Genomic DNA, 26093 nt, shown 5'->3' with positions numbered 1-26093 from the left:
ACTTACCATACGTTAATCGGTGAGCTTATATGAGTAGGGGCAACCCGGTAAAACCACTCTGACCTGATCGGTTTAAGGGACTTCTAATTATAGAAATTTCTGGTTCAGAATTGGACCTGTTGTTGTTGGGTTCCATTCAATGGGCACGACCACTCACAAATTGTAATCAAAGTCCTCTAACGGGAGTCCAAGGAAACTGGTAGTTTCAACAGGGGCGGACCATAGGGAGATTGGTGTTAGAGGCGTAGGTTCCATAGAAGACTAGAAAATGTAGGAAGAGAAATCCGAATTTCGATCAATCTCTAGTATGGTTAAAGATACATAGTGCATACCGGTTGTAATTCCTGGCGTTCGATAAGACGCCTAAATCCAAGTAGTAAATATATAACATTTGCTGCACGAGCTGCTTGATTATTTGTTAAATTCATAAATATTGCATCCGTTCCATAAAAATTACTGTTGATAATTAATGGGCTCCGTCCACGTAGATAAACATATTCTTCCCACCAATCGGACACATAATTAGTTGCCCACCAACTTTTCAATGTTAGATACCATTGTAATTTTTTACCAATTGTATTCTCAAAATCGCTTGCCAACCGTTCCATACGGGTATAGTTTTCGTCATCCAGCAATGGACGTACAGAACGTAAATATCTTTGCATTGTGTCGTGTAACGACGGTACAGGCAATCTTGGCAGTGAACCTTGAAAGCTATAAAGGCCTGGAGTATTCCAACTAGAAAGTATTTTTACGAACGCGGCCCAAATTTTTGTTTTTAATGATACTTTGCTACCTGGTGCTCTAGACTCATACATCCAACCTTTATACATTAAAAGTAATTTTAGTGTATAACGCATTGTAAAACATATTGAAAGCCAAACAAATAATGCTGCAATAAAACAAGCAGTCATTTGCCAATTAACTGTATTTGAAGGTAAATGCACTAAAACCCGATGGACGAGATCAAACGGCACAGAAAACCCTGAAAAATGTAAACCAATGGCAATGGCCGTGATAAGCCAAAGACTTTGTATGTGTGCAGGATAGACACCATTGCGAATACCATTCTGCGAAAAAAATAAATAAAAGTTGCCTTAAATTAGTTATAATAGGGGGACTCATGTAACCGTATAAATGCCTTATAAAGTGTGTAAACGTATAAATTTATCTAGTGCGTAAACGAACTGTCAAATTTTGTATGAAAAATCATTTACACAATTTGTATAAATTTACGCGCACATTTCATTGTGTAAACGCGGTAAACTCAAAGGAATGAAACTTTGCAGACATTACAGCAGGAATTTTCCTCAGAAATCTCCAACATCAGCAGGTCATTTACAAGAATATCTTAGTAAAGACGTTTTAGTTTTGATTTTTCACTTAATCTTGGCATTTTTTAATTTGTATAACAATCAAAAAATTTTTGTTTGGCAATATTACAGCTGATAAGCAATCAAGTTTATCAAGAGTATTTCTAGGTGCGTTCATATAACAGCGTGTGTAAATGGATATAATTTTACACCTTATAAGTTTATATGCTTTCATGAGTCCCCCTAATGAAAATATGTAGATACATAATTTTCACTTACCCGAGCTCGAGCTAGGCGTTTTTTCCACGATCTGACTCCAGAATTCCAAACCAAATTCAACACTTCTTGATCATAATTAATGTCGAATCCTTCATGAGTGATGGCAAAGGAAAATGCCACAGCCGAATGGGCTTCAGCCATTGCAAAGGCTACTTAAGCCGCTCAGAAGTTAAGATTAATAAATCTAATGATGGTATGAAGAGTATAAAACAATAAATATGTTAAACTGGTTTTTTATTTTATCAACTTAATATTTATACTTTATATGTGAATTAAAAAAAAGAAAGTCTAATTTAAATACACTGTTTATTGACTCATAGCTGAGGCTGTCATATCTATCAGCTTCTAGACCAAATAACGACTGTTTAAACCTTAAAGGAGACATTAACAGTCAGTTTGGTTGACCATGAAAGTTTGTTTTTCTGGTGGTAGTATTCACACATACATATTTCGGGAGTTCTCAACTCAAATGTCGATAGCTACGGTCTGGCAATAATAAAATAGATTTTGATTCGCCGGGGCATAACAATCCACATCAGTCATTCCTGGAACACAAAAAGATCAAGTCCTGCCCCTTTAGTCCAAGTACCACTTGATGGCAAGAGTGATTCCCCATCGCTTGCACTGTTGGTGCACAGAGCGAAAAAGTAATAACCTGATTATCATATGCCCTCACTGAGTTTTGAGAGGCGTCATAAGGATAACTTCCCCTCAAGAGATACTAGAGGGGCGACAGGGTGCAAAGCAAGGACGCAATTTCAGCCTTCACCGACGGTTCCAAAATGGAATTAGGTGTGGGAGCTGGTGTCTTCTGCGGACATCTTAAGGTGTCGTTGTCTGCCCAATTTTGGTAGTATCTTCGAAGCAGAAGTTCTGGGCATAGAGAGGGTGTGTACGCTCCTGTTGGAGGACTCGGGAGGAGGGGGCATTTACTCAGATAGCCACGCAGCGCTCATGGCGCATAACTCCCTCATCACTTTGTCTAAGGCCATCAGCAGCTGCAAGAGGTCGCTTCAAGCCACAGCAAACTTCGCAAACATAACCCTCGTATGGGTACCTGGTCACAGGAACTTCGAGGGCAACGAGAATGCAGACGAAGTTGCAAGGACAGGGGCACTGCTGGAGGCTGCGGAGTCAATCGAGATGGAGCGTCCACTTACATCAATTAAAAGAAACATACATAGCAGATTCAAAGAGTTAGCTGTCTCCAGCTGGTACTCCTCGGACACTGTCACAATAACGGGACACTGGCCGCATGGCCTGCATGCTGAAAGAATAGGGATCCCTTTTAACAGCATTTGCAAAAGCTGCGGCAAGGAAGGCCGCAAAGAAACAGTCACGCACTGCTTGTGTGAATGCCCAGCTCTAGCACACACTAGGTTTCTAACTAAGGGCAGTTATATACTGCCGGTTTTTAAGGAAGTAGATTAATACTCTGTAGAAGATATCAGTAGGTTCATTGTCCGCTCCAAAAGGTTCGAACGGAATACCGACTAGCCATACGAAATCAGCAGCAATTGGTTCCTGGAGAAATGTGCATCAAAATGGCACCCCGTGCGGGACTTGGGCTTGGATCTTTGGTATCCGGGCATCACAGCAACCAACACTAGTGTTGGGAACTATCGAATGAATTCAACTATCGATAGTTAGTTACTGAATGATTTTAACTATCGAATGAATTTTTTCATTCATTCATTCATTTGATCTGCTCTTTAGCTAGCCCGAGGCCAGTACCGATGTTTTTTTCTGGTACATTTACTATACACAAAGCAATTTCGGGATTGTTTTGGTTCCCCCCCCCCCCCCCCCCGGGGTAGCTAAACAATAAACCTATGTAAGACAAAATTTTGAATGTGACTAAAATGGGGTAAATTTTGCTGCAAGTAAATAATGCAAATATTCAATTTAAATGCCTTTTTTACATATTACGCAAAGCGCATCCATGATATGCAAAAGGTTTTGGTTCGCAACCCATTGAGCTTTTTGGTTGTTGTTGTTGTTGTTGTTGTAGCGATAAGGTTACTCCCCGAAGGATTTGGGGAGTGTTATCGATGTGATGGTCCTTTGCTGGATACAGATCCGGTACGCTCCGGTAACACAGCACCATTAAGGTGCTAGCCCGACCATCTCGGGAACGATTTATATGGCTACATTAAACCTTCAGGCCATCCCTCCGTCCCCACCCCCAAATTCCATGAGGAGCTAGGGGTCGCCAGAGCCTCGTCTGTTAGTGAAACAGGATTCGCCGCGGATAGGTGAGGTTGACAATTGGGTTTGGAGAAGCTATATATTGCGCTTAAAACCTATAGGGTTGCGCTACACAGCCCCTTGAATCTGGTGTTTTAGTCGCCTCTTACGACAGGCATACCTACCGCGGGTATATTCTGACCCCCTAACTCGCTGAGGAGTCTTACCAATTCATATTGCCAATATGTCAGTACTCCCTAAAACCTTTGGAGAGATTTTACGCCGCTACAAAAACAACAAGACAGAAGATTAGTGAAGTTGAATTTGTATCTGTATTGTTCAACAACATAATTTTGTTTGAACAGTCGTTCTTAAACATCCACTATTGGAAATGTCTTGGACAGAAACTGTTAAGGAACTTGCAGGGTTGATGCAGTAGTTTACGAAAGAGAAGTAGAACTTTTTTCCTCATCAGAAATTAAATGTGATATTTATCCTGAAGTTATTATAATTACACTGGACCACGAATTTCAACTTTTTCTCTTTACCAGAAACGCCGTTATGAAATTCGTATGTAAAACCACCCCCTGATTTCGAAAATCGAGTTCATTTTTGATTCTATGGTACCGTTTTTGAGATATTTGCAATTTACCGTTATTCGAAAAAACCAAAAAGATGGCTCCCTTTAATTACGTATATCTCACGAAGGTGTTAAGCAATTGCAAAATGGAACACAGAATCGGAAAGACGATAAAATTTGCTATAAATGCATCATAAATTGTTTTTTGCTCAACCAGATAGTTTTCGAGATATTAGCTTATCATTTCATATCTTTGTTTTTTTTATGAAAGAAATTACTTTTTGCGAGGGCAGCATTCCAAAACCACAACTTTTCTTCCAAATATTTTTTATTTACGTAAAGCTCTGTTTAATTAGAAAAAAGATAAGCTATCATCGAAGAAAATCGATGCAAAACTACGTAAGTTATAAGCGATCAAATAAAAATACCCAGGTTGCGCAATTTCAACGTATACCTCAATACGTATGTATGGTATTAAGAAGAGTGAAATATCTAGCTATGCTCTGTTTCTATTTAGTTAAAAGTTCAATTTATGAATGAAATTACCCATATTTTTAACTTTTTTTTTTTAATTTATTTATGTTTGTACTATATTCTAACAATCTTTATCTTAATTTTATTTACTATGTAGTCGAAATAATTATGTGTCCGACTTTGACGCTTATTCAGTTTAGGATAGGTTTCTCTTATGAGAAACCAGCAGTAATCACCCATCATTGCGACGTCCCAGAATCCTTGATATCGATTTTCAATTAATTTCATTTGCTGATGAAACCTTTCGCCATGTTCGTCACTTTCGTCGCCAAGATTTGCCGGAAAAAAGCTCAAATGTGAGTGCAGAAAGTGAATTTTTAAAGACATATTTACGCCTGGAAAGAAAATATTAGTTAGGTAAACAAGTTATAGAATTTTGGGAAATTAATTTTAATAGGCCTTTAATATTTACCCATGTTCGCATAATTATTGATTAAGTCATTCACTATCTGCTCGTAGTTGGGGCTTTTGTGTCTACCGAGAAAAGAAGCAACGACCTTTTCAAAGGATTCCCACGCTGCTGCCTCAACTGATGAGAGTAGTCCTTTGAATTGATTATTGTTGATCAACTTTTTTTTTGTGGTCCGACAAAAATACCTTCCTTTATCTTGGCTTGAGAAATATCTGGAAAAATTGTTTTCAAATAGTCGAATGCTTCGCCTTCTTTGTCCAAAGCCTTAACAAAGTTTTTAATGAGACCGAGCTTGATGTGTAAGGGTGGAAGTATGATTTTCTCTTTCTTGACAAGAGGGGTGTATTTGATGTTATCCACACCAACGGTAAACTCGACTCTTTCCGGCCAATCCTTTCTGACGTGGTGGTCCTTACGCGCTCGGCTATCCCACTTGCAGAGGAAGCAGCAGTGCTTGGTGTAGCCACTTTGTAGACCGCATATCATTGCAACGACTTTGAGATCAGAACATATTTTCCAATCATGCTCTTCATATTTGATAAATTTGAGTAGTTTTTGCATTTCCTCGTAGGATTCCTTTGTATTTGCTGCATGTACGATCGGGATAGAAGGCTTTTTGTTACCAATATGCAATAATACAGCCTTCAAACTCAGTTTATTGCTGTCTATGAACAATCGCCACTCTTTTGAATCATATATTTGACCAAACTCTTTGAATAAACCAGAAATGTCGTTGCAGTAGCATATACTGTCTTTCTTGGTATAGTGTTTGGAAAATAGTTCGTGACGAGTTCTACAATATATCACCTTAACATCGGATGACACAAATTTAAATTGTGCATAAGAGAAGTGTGGATCTCGGCCTTTTCCTTGGATAGTTCCAAATCTCTTACCCAATCATTAAGTTGTGCTTGTGACAGAACGTTTCTCTCGTTTCCCATGCGAAATTCAGTACAACTTGATTCCCCGCACTCAGATATTACTGTTGACTATGGAACTGGATCCGCAACTGCCGTTGAATGTAGTACTGGTAATGTCACTGTAGGTACGCTGGCATAGGTTGCTCTTCTTGATCTTCCAACGCCAAGTACTTTTGTTTGACAAATATAACACTCTATTGAATGGCAAGTAGGTTCTCTCCATATCATTGGTGTATCAAATTTTATTTGTTGTCCTGATTCCGACTGAATCAATTCTACTCGACACGATGTACACAAAGTGTTCGGTGTCCATGGTTTTTCAGCATTTTTGGGCTCAATGCCAAAATACTTGGAGTATAAAGTTTTGATATGATCTGAGAACACTCGTCGTCGCCTTATGATAGTATATTGGCCACACATGAAACAGAACATATCTGGATCGTTATTACACTCAAATTCTCGTGTCCTTTTACTCATTTTATTTTTTTTAATAAATCACGGTTTTGAAATTTGACTTATGAACTGAAATATCCCCGGCGAGCCTTGCAGATATTATGAAGTTTCAAGGCGCATTAACTCATATTTATACTCGGAACAAGAATAAAATTGAAAAAATCAAACCTTACCTAGACAGAAAGGTTCCTTTTTATACGAAGCCGGGAAAAGAAAATACTACCTGCTTTAGATGTAGGCTTTAAAAATTTTCTGTGTCTTATAATTTTGAAAATCTACCTGCATACTTACCCATAAGTGACGGAAATACATGTTTATAACTACATGCCTACAGCAGGTTTCGAACCCAACCACTCTTCCTTTCGATGCAACCACTCTACCTACTATAAAACAATTCGAGTATTAAAAGTACTATTTGATTTATTTAAAGAAAAAGTATTATCATTGCTATGGTGTTATTCGTTTATCCGGATAATATCCCATTTGCACTTTATATCTTTTATATATGTATGTACACATACATTGAAGTTGCGCAACCTGGGTATTTTTTATTTGATCGCTTATAACTTACGTAGTTTTACATCGATTTTCTTCAGTGATAGCTTATCTTTTTTCTAATTAAACGGAGCTTTATGTAAAGGTAAAGGGAAAATCTGGGTTGCCATTGTTGTTTCGGTTGAAAACGGTCAATTAGAGTTCTGTGCAGACACGTAAAAGATTGAAACAGGGTTTATGTAGTCACAAAAGTGTTGCTACTGTTCCACAGCATTTTAATTTTATATCATGGCGAAAAGTGTTCAGTTCAGAGTTATTGATTTTCATTAAAAGTTTAAATTATTACGGAGGGTTACTCCTTTCAGTGTAAAAAGCAGAGAAAACGAAGAGTTTTTCAAATTATTGTGAAGAACTTTTTAATTTGAATTTCTGTACCCCAGTTCACTATATTTGTGTAACACAAGAATCATGAAAAACTAAAAAATGTACACTTGTTGAAAACTCGTTTGCACACACAATTTACACTTTAAATTTAGTTGTGTTTTTATGCACAAAATTTTGAAACTAAAAACAAAATATTCATTTGTCAAAAAAAATAAAGAAAAAACGGCCTAATGTCAAAAACCGTATCGAAATACAAACTGTGGCTTGTTTCTTTTTAATGAACTACGTTGTATTTTTCTTGTATTTCGCTCCCTCGACAAAAAATATGAGAGAAAATACAAGAAAAATACATAGAAAATAAAGTAGTGTCATATAGGACTTTGATTTGTTTGCACTTACAGCACCATTTTATTTGCAGGAGACTTTCACAGCTACAAAAATTAAGGCGGATTTACACAGATGCTTTGGTTGTGTTGCACTCATTAATTCATCTGTCGGGCGAAGTATCGAAAAATTTTCATCAATGCTTTGGTTGCGTGCCTACGCTTTGACAACGTAATACGAAAAACAATGAGACGTTGTACGTTATCTTTGCTTGAAGCGACCAAATTTTATATAATTTTGCCCTTATGCATTTGTGTAAACAACCTTAGAAGTGAAATTTTTCCATGTTACACGTGTGGCGCTTTATATTTTGACTCTAATTTAAATAAATTTTGCTTTTCGTATGTGTCCGCATTGTTGAAGGCTACAAATCTTCTAGTATTCTTATTTCCGCGGAAATATATGCAACTTAATATATAAAAAACAGGTGTCACAACATTTTTGGCGGCGATGTACTCCTAAACTACTGAACCGATTTTGAATTTGTTTTGCACCCCGTGTGTAGTTTGATCTAACTTGAGAGATAGGATAGGTTATATCTCAGTTTATAGTCGCAATATTATTTCATTGCAATTTTTTGTATTTATTTATACGTAATAATAAAATGTTACGTATACGCAGTGTACTCATATTTTCAGGTGGTGCGGATATACTTCCGTGTAATTGCTTGGTGTTTAATTAAACAACCTGCTTATCAATAAAAAATAGCGAATGATATCAAGTATAGCAGATCACCAGGCCCGCCGAGAGGGTGGGGGTTCTGAGGGGGCCGCGATTTAGAGGTACTATGATATTTTTTTTTATTTCAGGAGAGTCTTTAGTTGTGTAGAGGGGGTAATTTTCATACCCCTGGGTGACTAGGATCTCGAGATATAGGCCAAAACGTGGGCCAGTGAATGCCTTTACAGTGTTTATACAATATGGATATCAAATGAAAGCTGTTGATGAGTGCTTTAGTACAGAGTTATATATTATCCAGAGACGGACTAGGACTGGGATTAGGACTAGGACTGGGACTGAGACTCGGAGTGGGACTGGGACTGGAATAAAATAATACCACCCTCTGGTACAGGCAATAAGGGATGTAGAAGAATGAGAAGAAATTAAGAGAAGGGAAAAGAGAGAAGGAGATTGAGAAAGAGATAGAATGAGGCGAAGATGGAGATAGATGAAGCGAAAAAGACGGAGGGAGGAGTGAATAAAAGGATTAGGAAAAAGTGAAGAGGGGGAGAGGGCAGTCAGACGGAAAAAGCTTATCAAAATGTATGCAGATAGGCCAAATTTAGGACAGGACAACGTCTTCCGGGTCTTCTAGTTTTCTATATATTTTTCTTGTATTTTCTCTTATATTTTTTGTCGAGGAAGACAATAAGGTTTCAGTACTGGTGTGTGTGAACTATATTTAAAAAACTAACGAAATACAAGAAAAATACAACGTAGTTCATTAAAAATAAACAAGCCAGTTTGTATTTCGAAAGGGTTTTTTGACATTAGGCCGTTTTTTCTTTATTTTTTCTGACAAATGAAAATTTTGTTTTTAGTTTCAAAATTTTGTGCATAAAAACACAACTAAATTCAAAGTCTAAATTGTGTGTGCAAATGAGTTTTCAATAAGTGTACATTTATCAGTTTTTCATAGTTAAGGAATTGACCTCCAGATTCTTGTGTTACACAAATATAGTGAACTTGGGTACAGAAATTCAAATTAAAAAGTTTTTCACAATAATTTGAAAAACTCTACGTTTTCTCTGCTTTTTACACTTAAAGGAGTAACTCTCCGTAATAAATTAAACTTTTAATGAAAATCAATAACTCTGAACTGAACACTTTTCGCCAAAATATAAAATTAAAATGCTGTGGAACAGGAGCAACACTTTCGTGACTACATAAACCCTGTTTCAATCTTTTACGTCTCTTCACAGAACCCTAATTGACCGTTTTCAACCGAAACAATAATGGAAACCCAGATTTTCCCGTTATGCTCACTTAAGCGAGTGCCTGTCAGAAAGAAGTCAACACACTTGTACTTGTACCAAAGAGGATAAATACAATAAGAGGCGTCATTCGTTATTTTTTTGGCATTTACTCGATGTATACTGAGAGGTAGTCGCTACTTTTTTTTGGGCGAGATGTTTATAAATGTCTTCTATACATTTTCGTGGAGTATTTGTGTTTATTTTTCGACTGTATTTAATTAATTAATTTAATTCTCTTCCCAAAAATCACAGTTGCACAAGGGGCCTACACGGCATGGATAAATGCGAGACAATTAAAAATGTCCCTCTCAGAAAACATTAGGCATCATTTTTTTCAATTTACAGCGAGATACTCGCCACAAAATAACGAGTGACGGCTCTTATTGTATTTATCCTCTTTGCTTGTACACTATGCAAATCAAATATCAACAGAAATCAGACATCTATAAACTTACACAAATCACCTACCCAGATTCCGCATTCGCGAGTTCAAAATTGCTTCGTTCTGCGCATCTACGTCGTAGTTGACTCCTGAGCGATTAAAAAAAAGAGCGAGAAAAAGAGCTACAGAGTCTATTCATACGTCATAAAAAACAGCTGATCTAATGTTTACATGCGCAATGCGCAATCTTCTTGTGTGAGTTGTGATAAATTTACATGTGCTTGCGCGCCATCTGGCGAATGTTAGCAACTGCCGGTAATGCAGAGTTGGTTCTAACCAAATATTCACAACAGTGCCATAGTACAAATAGATTTCTTTGTGTGCTCACAATAGTTTATTTTTAATAAAATATAGCTAAACAAAAGCATTACGACTAATAATGCCCAAAGATCGCTAATAGGACGAATCTCCATCTTTACAACCACAACTATGTTTATAGATTTAGATTCCAAATAAGAGCGAAAAGGGGGCCTGTACATAAAAACAGCAATTATAAATAATATATAAGCATAGATTAACCGTTAGTACCCCCCTCTATCAGCCAACAAATCGGCTCAAAATGAGGTTTGTGTCGTAGAGGGCGACATTTGTAAAGCTGCAGTTAAGCGGCAATTACCCACCAACGTGTGGCGTGCGTACGAACGTTTGTCGTACGAAACACGTTTGACCGAACCCTCAAGCCCGTAGGATTCAATGTGTGCGTCTGTGTACATGTACATAACATATTTGTGTGTGTATTGTTTACAGATAAGCACTGTTGCCACTGACCATTTTGCATGCCTGCTTATGGAAACATCAACTTTTTCCAATTTAATTTTTGATGTTGTAAAAGGCTAGAATTAATATTAAATAAATATAAATAGATTACATATTTATAATCTGCACTTTCACATAATTATTTCGAATTATTTTCACAATTTTTCAAACTTTAATTGGGTCTTTTTGCATAAAACTGCAAACGGTCAAAAATTAGCGCACAAAAGTTTACTAGGCAACTCTGTCTAGTGAGAGAGCTATCAGCTGACAAGTTCTTACGAAAAAAATCAAAATTGTTTTGATTTCTACATCCCGGGCTACGTACGTACGGGCGTTGCACGTCGGTGAGTTTTCGTTTACATTGCACACTCATAAGATAGGTCATGTCAGCTGACACGTTTTTGGTACGTACGTTCGTGAGTAACTGCCGCATAACTGCCGCATTACCCGCGAACGTACGTACAAAAAACGCGTCAGCTGACACGACCTATCTTATGAATGTGCAACGTAAGCGAAAACTTACCGACGTTCAACGCACGTAAATACGTAGCCCGGAACGTAGAAATCAAAACAATTTTGATTTTTTCCCTAAGAACGTGTCAGCTGATCGCTCTCTCAATAGACAGAGTTGCCTAGTAAACTTTTGTGCGGTAAGTTTTGACCGTTTGCAGATTTATGCAAAAACACCTAGTTAAAGTTTGAAAAATTGTGAAAATAATTCGAAATATTTATGTAAAAGTGCTGATAATAAGTATGTAATCTATTTATATTTATTTAATATTAAGTCCAGCCTTTTACAACATCAAAAATTAAAATATAAAACGTTGATGTTTCCATAAGCATGCATTCAAACAGGTCAGTAGCAAAATTTCATCGTTGCCACTACGGGCAAAAATTTCGCTCAAACATGCGTACGTACGGCATACGTATACGTACGTTACACACGTCGGCGCATATCTGCAGCTTAAGACATTTGCAGCCCTAACATAACAGTTATCGGTTACAGTCCAGCTCTCGCAAATGCAAACACTATGTACGTACATTCATATATGTATGTATGTACATATGTCGACAGACTGCATACTAAGTCTAATTTTTAATTAAGTCGTACTTATTTATTATAAACACCATGTTTTCCAATATCATCGATGCAATCGATGTGTCTAATTTCTTATTTCTGTTTTTAAATAAAACTCAGATTGGTGCAATATAAACGTTGATGTCCAATAAATATTTATTTATACTCATACAATGTACACAAGTGCACACACATAATATGTTAGGTTACAATGTAGACGTTAATTCTCTGTTCGCAGGCGGTCAAAGTCCAGATACAATTTTTTTTGTTTTTTCATTGTTTTTAAGAGGTGGCATTTTTTGAGAATTTGTTTCTATATGGCACATATACAAACAAATATGTAAATGAATGTGAGCGTACATTAATGTAAATATGTATATATATGTTGATATAATGTACGCTTCAATGTTGGTCTTTACCACATAGATGAAACTTAAAAAATCTCCCAGTCAAGGAGTGTTTGCAAGATCACCCAGCAAAAAACCTGCAATTAATCCCTAAAGAGATTGCTCCGATTGAACTCTTTTGTCTCTAGTTGGTCATAATTGATCCCCTTTAGTCCCCTTCGGGTGCAGTTGTAGCCCATTTTAAAGAATAGTAAAAAACGGCAACGAAATGAGAAAAATAAATAAGATTACAGGTGATTGAATCGAATTATTTAAGAAAAATGCGGAGCCCTATACCGAACCTGAATTATTAGGACTTAACGACTACGCCGGCGTTAGGGTTAAATTTTCGTATAATATTTTTTATTTCTTTTTGAAAAGTGGACAAACAAATTTCATCGATTTGGTGTCTTGGCAACCCTTCGATTGTGTTTCGCCCATGAAAAATGCGAACGCTCCCTATTTGAGTCCTTATAGAACAGAAGGGGCTGGTCTTCATATGTTCCCATATGGGTACAAGGGGATTGGTCCTATCGATCCCTTTCGAGTATAAATTAATCCTGTCAAGCATTAAAGCCCTGTCAAGCATTAAACAACTGTCAAGCATGAAAGCCCCGGCACATAAACAGTTTTTCATATAGATGAGTTCGGCCGCGCTTATAAAAAATAACCCTGGGCTACGCCATGCCAAGTCCGGGTGTGTGGTATAACAGTGGCTACCGCCACGGTGATGCACAATTTGGTAATAGTCTAGTTGAGGGGTCGACTGCTAATACGCTACCAAAAATATCGAGAGAGGTGTCGAAACACGCGTATTAATCTCGAGAACAATAATCCGATGGCGGAAAAGAAAAATTTTATCCATGTGCGGAGATATTTGCAGTTGAAGTTGGCGATTTGCATGTGGTTGTTGTTGTGTTTGTACCCACAAAAAAATTTGTGCATCACCGTGGCGGTAGCCACGGTTATACCACACACCCGGACTTGGCATGGCGTAGCCCAGGGTTATTTTTTATAAGCGCGGCCGAAGGCCGCCAACTCAGAAAGGTGTTCTGCGCAAAAATACTATGGATCCCACCCCCGGTTTCGGAGGTACCCGTGGGTCTTTTTTCGGTTTTTCGTTAATATCTTTTGAACGAGTTAATATTTTTATTTTCCGCCTTCGGATTATTAATACTGATGTCAAGACGCGTGTTTTGACACCTCTCTCGATATTTTTGGTAGCGTATTAGCAGTCGACCCCTCAACTAGACTATTGCCTTTTTTGGCAATAATACAGCTGATAAACAATCAAATTTATCAAGAATATTACTAAGTGCGTTCATATAACAGTGTGTGTATAAATTTATATGCTTTAATGAGTACCCCTATTATTTATTGACAACCTTAGCATTGCATGGATACTAAAAAATATGTTTAGCTACATGCAGGATCCACTGACAGATTTTTAGCTATTTTATATTTATTTTGGCTCGAGTTAGGTTGTTCTAACAAACTGTCACAGATTCATAAATACACATATTTATTTAGGCCCATATACTTAGGTATGTATGTAGATATGTTATGCAATTAAATATTAAACTCGATAATTAAAGTTTGCATATTTTTTTCGTTTCACTTATAATTTAGTTCACCTGTTGTGATTCGATAAAAGGTAAACACTAAACGTTTACACATTTGGGTATGTAAATTATCTTTGCTTCCGTATACCCACATACATATATACATAGATATGTACATATATATAAATAAATATCCAAATGTTGATACGAAACTCCACTACGTGTTGGGCTGTTTCTTCAAAACTCGGTCAAGTATATTTGTAGGTAGCCATATACATACATTCGTATGTTGTGTGGGCATGGAAAATTAATACAAACCTACATATTGTATATATGTACATATATATGTAGATACAAAAATGGTTTTCGTATTTGATATTTACATACATTTGTACAAACATATCTACATAGATAGGTTGGTAGGTAGATAGAATATGAATTGTAGTAACACTTAGAGACGTAAATTTATAGAGAATCGCCAACGAGGTTTTCTAGCGTTGGAATTGACGAATTTCAGGGTGCATTTCCCCAATGTCCAATGGTGAATTACCTACCCGCGATTTGATGGTTTACTGTTTCCCACTATTCCTTCTGTTGGCGGTTCTCTATAGTTATACGTTCTCTGGTAACACTAAACATTTTTATTCGCGTAAACAATTCTTTGGTTAGTGAAAGGGCACACTTCGAAGGTCGCTTATTTTTTTATTTTTGTTTCTTATATCGTTATCAACATTTCATTAGCTTGTATACACACATATATATTTATATAGATATATATATATGAATGTGTGTACACAGGTACATCAATTCCCGTTCATTCACTTACGCCTTTCGTTTTTTTTTTATTTGTTGGATATTTAAAATTTGGCGGACTTATTTGTTATTAAGCGAAATATGTTTAGACTGATTTGCCTCTATTTGAAAATCAAGCTTAATCGGTTGGCTGCTAAAAATTCACTACCCGACAGCGGCAACTTCTCGATATTGTCTGTAGATTCAAGAGGTGTTCGGTTAAATATAGGTATACGAGCGAATATTGTTTGGCGCAACGATACAAGGTTGCAGCATGGAACAGCTGATTATAAACTTTTTTTATTTGATTTGATACATCAACTTCCGGCGCAGTACGATTTTGACATTTGTCCATCGAATTTACAAAAACAAAGTACATGCAATTTTTATTTATGTTTGTAGGTATGTCACCATGCTGCCACCTTGTATCATTCCGCTATGGTGTTTACGAACCATGGTGTTTACTGAGAGTGGCTGTGTCGCCCTCTTCTTATCCCAACAGTGAATCTAGCAGAAAAGAAAAATGGGGCTACCTACAAAAATTGTTGGATTACGTGTTCCATTTTCTTCATGTTGGGGTACTCTAACAATACTCCTTTGCCTTGCGTTTGCGGACCACCATCAGCCGATCATTGCTCGTTTTTTAACGACCGTGATCACGACACGATGAGATCAAACAGAGTTGCCAAAAGTAAAATATTGCATACAAATAACTGATAATAAAATTTTACTATTTCAACTCTGATAAAATGCAACCGCGCACTGGTTTTATGTATACATACTATAGTATAGAGAAATATTACTTTCTTTATTCACGCAAATGCTAAATAACATAAGAATATTCGTAGTAAAAAATATAAAAGTTGTATTGCCCCTCTTCATTTACTTTTATTTTAAATTAAATTCACTCCGATAATTCTTTCCGACACAATTCCTCTTTAGTACTTTGGCATATGATCCTCTGGGTGGAGTACTACAGTGAAAGTACTTTGGAAAGTACTCGCCCGTGTGTACTCTATGGATCACCTACTCCTCTCCTAGGACATCGCAATGTTAATTGGAGCACATTTTTTGTATGAATACAGATTGGTTTTGGAATACTCCTATCTCCCAAAGGAGTATTCCTTATATTATTTTTGGAGTACTCGCGTTTTTTGAAGGGTATGTGTTAATTTAAAATTAATGCTGGGTTCATACTGAATTTAAAATGCACTTTCGAAAATGATTCATGGTGCCACATCTTATAAACGCGCATTGTCCAAATGATTAATAGGTCCGACACATAAGCAGTTTTTCATATAGATAAGTTTAACACATGCTTATGCATTAAGCGGGAGTCATGATGCCGTATGTCGTATCGCTGTAGTCGTATCCCTAACGTAATCAGCTGTTTATCGTTACGACGGAAACCAAAAATCAATTGGTTGGCTACGATGCGGTTACGACCTTACCGGCGCCAATAATCGATTGCAATGATTCTCATAAGGTTGGTCGAATCAGCTAATATAAGGTTACCCATACGGTTACCGATAAAGCACCAATGTCTGCAGCTTTATGAGTAGATTGCACGTATTTTTATGGAGAACGGTAGAATGAGCGACACTGGCGCCATCTGATATTGAAAAATAGCCAACTCCCCAATTTTGTTTCAAGCAAATCATTTGACATTTGCTTTGGATAAAGGTGTTGGCACACTTTGCAAGTGAAATTATTTTTCCCACTGGTTGGTAAATTTTCTAACATTTTTCGCAATTAAAAACTGTAATATAACAATCGCATACGACGCAAAATATGTTAGCAAGTATTTTTGTTGTATAGGGAGAATGTTTATAACAGTGCTTCGCGAAATTTTGTATGTGAATGGGCAAGGCGTAATAAACTTCAACTGCTACGTCTGAAGTTCCTTCATATTTACAAACGCAACATCTTGGTTGATTGTGTCGATGTTATTGGATGCATAAGCTTGTGTTAAACGCATCTGTATGAAAAATGTGATTGTGTCACCGCCTTAAGTGTTAAAGGTACGCAACCATGGCGCAACGATACAAGGTGGGGGCATGGAACAGCTGTTTATAAACTTTTTTTGTTTGATTTGATACATCAACTTCCGGCGCAGTACGATTTTGACATTTGTCCATCGAATTTACCAAAACAAAGTACATGCAATTTTTATTTATGTTTGTAGGTATGTCATAATGCTGCCACCTTGTATCATTCCGCTATGTACGCCACCATAAAGCTGCCCCTACAAGACGGAGGTAACTACCCTGCAAAAACGCTCCACGTCATTTGACTAGCCATTTTACGGTCATTGTGACTTTCTGCAGTGGTTATATTCATAGTCACGTTTGCATGGGCGTGATGAACTTTTGTGACCAAAATTACCGTTTCGTTCCTATTAATGTGATCGTGCATTCCGCTCCCACTTATAGGATGTGAGCATAGCACTCCTCTGCTCACACACGTCACAATGCGCGTCAAAAGGCGGTCAAATTTTCGGTTTTCTCCCCTACATTTTCGAATCATTTGACAATCAATTTTACTGCGGTTTTACCGTTTATATAACCGCCATATAACTTGAATTTTACCTGCCGATTTACTTTACCTGTAGCAGCCACGAAAATAAAATTGAACCAAAAAAATTTAATTTTCAATATTTATTTTTAATTATAATAACCAAACATAACATATAATATAAACATTTATTTAAAACATATCATTAGATTTAGTCAATTTTTGCCAAATAAAGAATATATGAGGCGCCTAGATGCAAAACCAGATATTTAAAAATTTTAAAATAATATTTAAATTGCGACAATATTGCATCGCCTAGCAACATTCTAAAAACCCGTGTTGAAAATTCATAACAATTTACAAAATTTCAGCTTTTTTGTGCTTTTCTAAGTTTTACATATCATGGATTCATCTGGTTTTGCATCTTGGAGCCTCATATATTCATGAAATTGCAACTTAAATTAATACATTTAATATAAAAAGGTAGTAAGTACTTTAATAATAACATACAAATATTTTAATTGCTTTGAGCTATATTGCTGCTGCAGCTAACTTTACATTTGGACAATTCAGAAGTGTGTTATATTCATGTATAATTTGAGTTGTTTACATGGTTTCGAATACAAAATTTGATTATTTGAATCAATTTAAGTCTACAACTTAAAGCTAAGTAGAAATTCAGATTAGATTTACTCTTGTTTTCAAATCAAGAATAATATTCAAGGGTGTCGTGGAATCGGATTGCTGTCGTAATTGAATTTGAAAGTAATAAAGTAAAATATGAATTAAAAAATGTAGGACTAGTAATTGAGTCAGACTTATTATTGTTCTAAATCTAATCATTCAAGCAATAATTCTGAAACCCTAGCAGGAGTATTGATTGGTTTTAAATCTAATTCCAACAGCAATCGTATCACGACATACCTTATTATATATGTACATGAAATTGTAACTTAAATTAATACAGTTGATAAAAAAGAAAAGTAAGAATTTTAATAATAAATAAACTCGCCTTATTGGTTTTTATTTTCCAATTGAAATCTTTTCCAAGCGAACAGAAAATAATTTTAAGCTTCAGAAAAAACTCCAATTATTTAAATAATCTACAACTTAAAGCTTAGTAGAAATTCAGATTAGGTTTACTCTTTTTCAAGATAAAGAATATTCAAAGGTGTCGTGGAATCCGATTGCTGTCGTAATTGATGAACTTAAAAATGTACGAATTGTAATTGAGTCAGACTTATTATTGTTCTAAATCTAATTATTCAAGCAATAATTCTGCAACCCTTAGCAGGAGTATTGATTGGTTTGAAATCTTATTCCGACAGCAATCGTATCACATCCCTTATTATATATGTACGTGATATTACAACTTAAATTAATACTGTTGATATAAAGAAAAGTAAATACTTTAATAATAAATAAACTCTCTTATTTGGTTTTTGTTTTCCAATTGAAATCTTTTCCTGTGCAAGCACATCGCTAACCTGTGTTGGCAAAAGATATGATTATACTGTCTTCGATAGATAGTCGGACGAGCCGCTACTCGGCGAAGTAGAGATGACCGTTGTGTCGGTGGCAGCTGTTACAACAGCAGTTTCTAACTTTACACCATCCTTACAGTGTGATGAATGATTCACTGCCTTTTCCAATTGCTTGGCGCCAGCAATTTTTGCTGTTTGTAAAGCTTTAGCTGTAATGCAAATATATAGATGGGTTAAAGTGGTTTTCGTATGTTATTCAACAACTCACCCTATACCATCATCACAGCCTCCTCATCGATTTTGAATATGTGTACTGTTTCAGTATTCAGACCCAGTTCGTTTGGTGCAATATTTTCGATTTGATGAATATGTATACTATCCGTTAGGCAGACAATTAGGTGCAATCGATTCATTCATATACTGTGGGTATTTGAGCCGTAGACGCAATGGCAGATATTTTGATTCTTTTTGAAGTGTAACCTTTGTAAACAGTTGGGTTTCTCTGCTGTCACCATCACCACTAGAGAGATATTGAAGAAACGCTCGACCAAGATAATATGTGAGATTTACAAGCATAGATTTCTTCAACCTTTTCACAGTTATTGATGGAGAAAATGCGAAAGCCATATTTACCATCCAATACCGAAATAGAACTGTAGAGGAAGAAACATTTTATAAAATTTAATAAAATCAAAAAATGATAGTTGTGCTAAAATGAGGTAACGTATTGTATGTTAAAGTATTGCGAAGTCTCAGCGGCTTTGTCCTGGTGAAAATTGAGTTTGAATAGGTTTTATTCTTCATTCTTAGAAACATGTACGAAGGTACCTGGTAAGATATTAAAAATCCCCAACGCTTTTTTTGCTATAACTTAAAAAAACTCATATTCAAACTTCTGCTTAACTTCTACATATCAATATGCTATTGTTTCCTACATCGATGAGCTTTGTAATAAAATAAACAGCTATCTCCCCAATCTCTCCAGTTTTGTTGCCTCGCGAAACCAGATATTGTCACCAACCAAATCATCGGTGACCTTATTTAAAACATGACCGCGCCAAATGTCGACCATATGGCATTACCCTACCGACTGTCTTACACCCTAAAATTTTGGGTGTGACTTTCGATCAGGATCTACATCTTGGAGAGCATGCACTAGCAATTGTAACGAAAATCGTCGTTGGTGTGAGGTCTAAGCCGATTTCCACAGCGCCCGACTATGAGGAGGAGCTGTTTAGGACTAGCATCTATGCCGTTTCGCCTCATAGGAGGGCGGCGGGATGTCGGTGACCAAGAACTGCCAACCCCCTAATCCAGGGTGTTATGCGGACCGTGCCTATTGGACGATTTGTAGCCAGGGGATAAATTCAGCTGTATTCGAACGGAGCCTTCTCGATACCGGACCACCTCGGGAAGTATTGATGACCTTACCACAGTAAGGGGCGCTGCTGTGGCTGACGGTTCTTTCCACGTATATAATACTGGACCGCTGAGCCCGCCTTGTCGGGCTGGTGGTCGTACGACCAAGATGAACGACCCATTACTTAATTTTCATAAGGACGATGATAAGAAGAGGACTGAGCCGCAAGCCAAGGACGACAAATACGCATTAAGCGATGCGTCGGACTCGGGGAGCGAGAGTAGTGCTGATTCAATGAACTCCGTGTGGGAGAAGCACACAAATGAAAAAGGAGTAGAAGAGTGGAGAAGGGTACGGAGCAAAGATCTCTCTCGAAGTACCGTGCAGTACTAAGAATTGTACAACGCTTGAGAGCAGTGGTGGACCCAACAGAAGAGGAGATCGAGCGCTTTGCATGGGCTCATGAGGCGGTAGAAGTAGGTCGAAGGCAGTTCAAAAGGTTTGCTGCGAGAAACCCTCGGTTCTGCAACCGGTATGAGGAGGAAGAAGCGTCGAATGGCAGAATGAAAAGGCAACGTTCGGCGGAAGGCGACAAGCCTGCTTTCAAGAGGCAGAAAGGGCCCAGTCCCAGAGCCGCGACGCAGGGCAGTCCCATAGACAAGACAAGTAGGCCCAAAGCTGTAAGACAGATGGGCCCCAATAGCGAGGTAGCAACTACCTCGAAGGCTGCGAGTCAGAGGGAAGTTCCAACTATGGAAGTAGGAGATAAGCCAAAGGAAGATAACGCTAAGACTCCGACTTTCTCGGAGGTGCTAAAGGGAGTTAAGACTCCGGCTTTCTCGGAGGTGCCAAAGGGAAATAACACTATGACGCCGGCTTTTCCCGAGAAGATGAGTGATGTGGCAAAGCAGTCACTGACTGTGGCGCTGGTTGATCGTAGCAGTCCTTTCGAACAGATGACTAGTGAAAGGTGGAGATCTGTAGAAAAGGAGCTTATTAGCTTAATGCTTAAGATGATTCGGGAATAACCAAGTAAGCTCCTTCCAACCTTTCATTCGGGATGGTATAATGGTATGAAGATGATAGCGTGCGACAACATGGAAAATAAGTCGCGGGTATTAAAGTCCTAACACGCTGGACGTGGGCGAAGTCGAAAAGGACCTCAAAAGCCTAAGGGAAAAAGACAGGTGGAAGTAGCCCACGGCACCCCGAATGTGTTAGAAGGGGACCAACAGCCAGATGGTGCTGTGATTCGCACAGAGGAACACCTGGCACAAAACGTAAAAGAGGCTGAAGGGGGCTTCGAACACTCTAAACCAAAAGGGCTAGGGGAGGACGACGACGTCACGATGAAGGTGCTGGAGGGGGACAAGCAGCCCATTGGTACTGCGAGTCCTACAGATAAACCTCCAACACAGTAAAGTGGCGTCGAGCGAACTCCTCCTCCTAACGCGCTGATCCAGGAGCCGTGGCTTCCATCGGGAGGAAAGGTTTCTGGACTTAGCGCGCGCGGATTTGGCGTTTACTATGCGCAAACGTAAGGACGGGTGCGAGCTGTAGTAATGGTAAGGAAACAGCTGCATTCATATATGCTGCCTAATTACACTACTGAGGACCTCGTAGTGGTGGTGAAATCGCCGGGCTCAGATGGTACATGTCCGGCCATGCTACAAATTTCAAGTAGGGCGGTCGTGGGATGGCTTAAAATAACCTTCGATGGGTGCATAAACTGAATCATGTACCGCACGCTTGGAGAACTGCTCGTGTAGCTTTCCTACCAAAGGCGGGGAAGATCGGTCACGTGTATCCCAAAGATTATAGACCCAGTAGCTTAACATCATTTCTGCTCAAAACCTTTGAGAGGCTGATAGATGTGTACATAAAGTCCAACGTGGATGAAAAGCTGCTCTCCACAACATAACAGGCGTACACCAAAGGCAAGTCAGTAGACACCGCATTGCATAGGGTGGTAACAAGCATAGAAAAAGCCCTGGAATATGCTCTATAAGTCTTCTTAAGCATTGCGGGGCTTTCTAAATGGGCGATTATTGATGGTCTTAATTACGTTAAAGTACATCCAGCCTTACCCAGATGGATCGACTGCATGTTAAGCTGCAGTAAGATTACATCGCAATGGGGATTGTACGCGGCCACGAAATTAGTGGACAGGGGCACTCCGCAGGGAGGGGTGCTATCACCTCTGCTGTGGACGCTGGTCATTAACCAACTGCTTAGGGGATTCTACGAGGGACCAGAAAAACTTACGGTTTACGCAGATGACTTTGCATATGGTCTTGTTTACAAAGAGGTACAAGGTCCCTAATTGGACCAGGCGTAAGTTAGGAGGGGCGACCCTACGGGAGAAACCTTGCACAAAATATCTAGGAATGCTCCTAGACAGTAAGCTGTCATGGAAGCTCAACGTGGAGGAGAGGGTGAGGAAGGCTTCAGCGTCACTTTATGCATGTAAAAGAATGCAAAATAACCGGCATATACGATCAGAAGGAACTCGATGACGATGCCTCAAAACTAACAACCAAAAGCAATAATTATCATTTCACTGACACAAATTTTATATTTTTTTTTCGGGATTTGGGCACAATTTCGTTGTTGTTTTTGTAGCGATAAGGTTGCTCCCCGAAGACTTTGGGGAGTGTTATCGATGTGATGGTCCTTTAGCTCATATTCACCCTCAACCGTGCGTGCCATTGGTGAGACGGTAAGTGTAATGGACAAAGCTGTTGTTTTTAATAAATCAGCTGTTGCAGGTATACAATACAAAGACGACCTGCAAAGAAGAAAGATCAATGTAATTGCCAAAAAAACATTAATTTCGATTATCGATACCTAACGTAACGTGGCGAGGAGTTACCATGATCTTCTACCACATATTTTGTGGTCACCAATGGTGGTAATAAACCCTGTTCATTAGTAATAAAAGCACCACCAGCATCTGATCGGGATCTAAGCGGCGTTGGGCTTGATCATACTGTTGCGGCTGTTGATATTTACCAGTAACAGGTGCAGGTGGTTGCTAAAGAAAATAACACAAAAATAATCATCAGCAAATTTGTAAATTATTAGTTGTATTAGCATACATTATAACCAGGACGTCCGGACGTGTCCGGGTATTGGGGGTTGACCCGGCTTGGGTGGTTGACTGAGAATTGGCGTTGTTGTTGTTGTTGTTGTAGCGATTAGGTTACTCCCCGAAGGCTTTGGGGAGTGTTATTGATGTGATGGTCCTTTGTCGGATACAGATCCGATATGCTCCGGTAACACAGCACCATTAAGGTGCTGGCCCGACCATCTCGGGAACTATTTATATGGCCACATTGAACCTTCAGGCCATCCCTCCCTCCCCACCACCAAGTTCCATGAGGAGCTTGGGGTCGCCAGAGCCTCGTCTGTTAGTGAAACGGGATTCGCCGCTCGAAGGTGAGGTTGACAATTGGGTTGGAGAAGCTATATATTGCGCTACACAACCCCTTGAATCCCTGAGCATTGGCGTCTGTACAGGTTGTGTTCGTGGCATCATAAAAGCCATCAATAACAAGTGCCAAGAATATATCCGCGGCATACCTGCCGACCAAAATGATTCAAGGGGTTGTGATTGCCAACCTCACCTACCCGTGGCGAATCCTCTACCTAACAATTTGGTGTGAAGAATTGGTGCCAGTTAACCCTCTGAAATAATCGGCGAAATTGTACGCCATTGTGTTGGCATTAATTTGGCAAAATGCAAAAACTTTTCATCCTCCTCCCGTCACCATTCTGTCTTCTTTATGCTAGGATCAAGCCATTCGTACCAGCGTGCCTTACATTGCTTGGCAGATTTGCGGTGCAGCAGTGATGCAATACGTGACCACTGGTTTTTGCCATATTTCATTACAGCTGCTTTGAGGATTTCATCCTGAAAGTTATCAATTTAGTTAATAAACGGCCAAGAGTAACCAGTCGCGTCAAATGCTTACCTCAGTGTTTCTCCACACACCACCTTTTATCATAATTCGCGGCATGGTGCTATATAATTGTGAATTCTTTGGGAAAATTTTAGAATAGCACCCCCCGAGTTCGGGGTAAAACTTGGTATCAAATGAAAGAGGGAGTTCTCCCGATCACAAATATATATATTTTAAAGTGCGCAAACTGACAATTTAAAAGTTATTTGTTGATAAAGTTTGCAAATTTAGCAAATTTCTATAGCACTTTAAATTACAATTTACACATCTTTCAAAACCTTAATCCACATACATATCTATATAATTTGGCAACAATAAACTTAAATTGCATTTTTGTATATTTCACATTTCATTTTTGCATTGTTTTCACTTATTATAAATGTTTTTATTAAATCAATCGCGCTTTTGTAGCAACATGCACATGTATATATATATATATTTTATTGATGACATTACAAAGATGTGCTGCCACATATATATACGTATACACATATACAATTTGTATAGAAATTTGCAAACTTTAACACCAAATAACTTTTAAATTATAAGTTTGCGCACTTTAAAATATATATATTTATGATCTGGAGAACTCCGTCTTAATTTTAAATCTTTCCGGAGATATTCCATTTAAAACTCTCAAAATTGAAAAAATTTTCCACCACCAAATGTTTTGCTGTCTCTGCTGAATTAGAAATGGCGGATTTTTTTGCACGCAAAAATGACGTATTTTGCTATCCCTATAAAAATAATAGGTGCGAGAGAGCACGATACATTGTGGGAGAGCTAAATTTGTCAACATGCTATTTCATTTGGAGAATTTTTCATTCCAAATCGTCACCCCTGTCAAAAATTCGTGTAGCCGTGTGCGTTTTTGGTCACGCGATTTTTGCAGGGTAGTTCACCCACACATTCAAAGCTTTTTTCGCTCTCCACTAACCCATCGACCATGAGGTTTGCTCGACAGACACACTTTTTGACAATTGCAGCCATTTTGCTCCCAAATCGAATTGACATCCGTTAACTGTGTTGTTTCTTTGAGAATTTTCGAAAAAATATTAGTAGTAGAAATAGGAAGCAATCAGTTTACAAATACCCGATAAGTACTTAACTGCATAATTCCTCAGAACATTTACTTTAATTGTATGATGAATTTACATATTAACTATGCCATGATCTATTAGTGTGGCTGAACATAGGTTTTATGAAAAGTACGGACACCAAGGAATCGTGCAATTTCGTAAACCTATGAACATACGAAACCTAAACCAATTCAAAATTCATCGTTCAAAGTCAAAACCTCGACTATTAAATCGACTCACGTAAAAATGTCATTAGTAAATAATGGAGATGCCATAACGAAATGTACTCATTGGGCATGTTAACTTATTCAGGTAAAAGTCTAGAACAGGAGTCTACTGCCAATACGCGTCCAAAAATATCGAGAGAGGTGACCTCAACAACAATAATCCTAAGGGTGAAAAGAAAAATTGTATCTCTGTCCGGAGATATTTGCAGTTGAAGTTGGCAATTTTCATGTGGTTGTTGTAATGTTTTTGTTCACTGAAAAAAATTTTGTGTACAAAGAGATTTTGCATGCATTTAATTTGATCCCACCTCATTGGCGGACCTGCCAGGGTATTTTTTTATAAGCTCGGCCGAAGGCCGCCAACGCAACCCTGGGTCATTTTTCGGGGTTTCGTCAATATCTTTTGAACGAGCTAAAATTTTTATTTCCGCCTTCGAATTATTGTCATCGATATAATACGCGTCTTTTGACACTTCTTTCGATATTTGTGGGCGCGTATTAAAAGTCGACCTTCTGTTCTATTAATTCCGTATG

The 26093-nt window shown here is 38.1% G+C and overlaps 1 protein-coding gene and 1 long non-coding RNA gene across 7 annotated transcripts in view; both read right to left on the bottom strand.

The window, feature by feature from the left end:
• Positions 1 to 15146, bottom strand: part of whd (carnitine O-palmitoyltransferase whd) — a 33087-nt gene extending 17941 nt beyond the window's left edge. For all 4 annotated transcript variants that reach the window (XM_067777022.1, XM_067777023.1, XM_067777024.1 and 1 more), the window contains exons 1-3: positions 14968 to 15146; positions 1593 to 1776; positions 333 to 1070 (exon numbers count right to left, since the gene is read on the bottom strand). In XM_067777022.1, the coding sequence (XP_067633123.1) occupies positions 333 to 1070; positions 1593 to 1733 (879 nt within the window). In that variant the 5' untranslated portion in view covers positions 1734 to 1776; positions 14968 to 15146. The remainder of the gene's footprint in view (positions 1 to 332; positions 1071 to 1592; positions 1777 to 14967) is intronic.
• A 2429-nt stretch (positions 15147 to 17575) lies between these two features.
• LOC137245818 (uncharacterized) lies at positions 17576 to 25128 on the bottom strand. 3 transcript variants are annotated; one of them, XR_010951409.1, is made up of 6 exons: positions 24812 to 25128; positions 24266 to 24499; positions 23390 to 24204; positions 23139 to 23325; positions 19200 to 23079; positions 17576 to 19140 (listed from the first exon to the last, which is right to left on the bottom strand). It is a non-coding gene; the product is annotated as an uncharacterized lncRNA (long non-coding RNA). The 3 variants fall into 3 exon arrangements; XR_010951410.1 differs by having other exon boundaries at positions 24266 to 24440; XR_010951408.1 differs by having other exon boundaries at positions 24266 to 25128.
• Positions 25129 to 26093: the final 965 nt, after the last annotated feature.

Source organism: Eurosta solidaginis, chromosome 3 (assembly GCF_040869045.1).
Source record: "Eurosta solidaginis isolate ZX-2024a chromosome 3, ASM4086904v1, whole genome shotgun sequence".
In the NCBI taxonomy this organism is placed as follows: domain Eukaryota; kingdom Metazoa; phylum Arthropoda; class Insecta; order Diptera; family Tephritidae; genus Eurosta; species Eurosta solidaginis.
The sequence above is the reverse complement of the archived record's forward strand: the minus strand, read 5'-3'. Positions and strand labels throughout refer to the sequence as shown.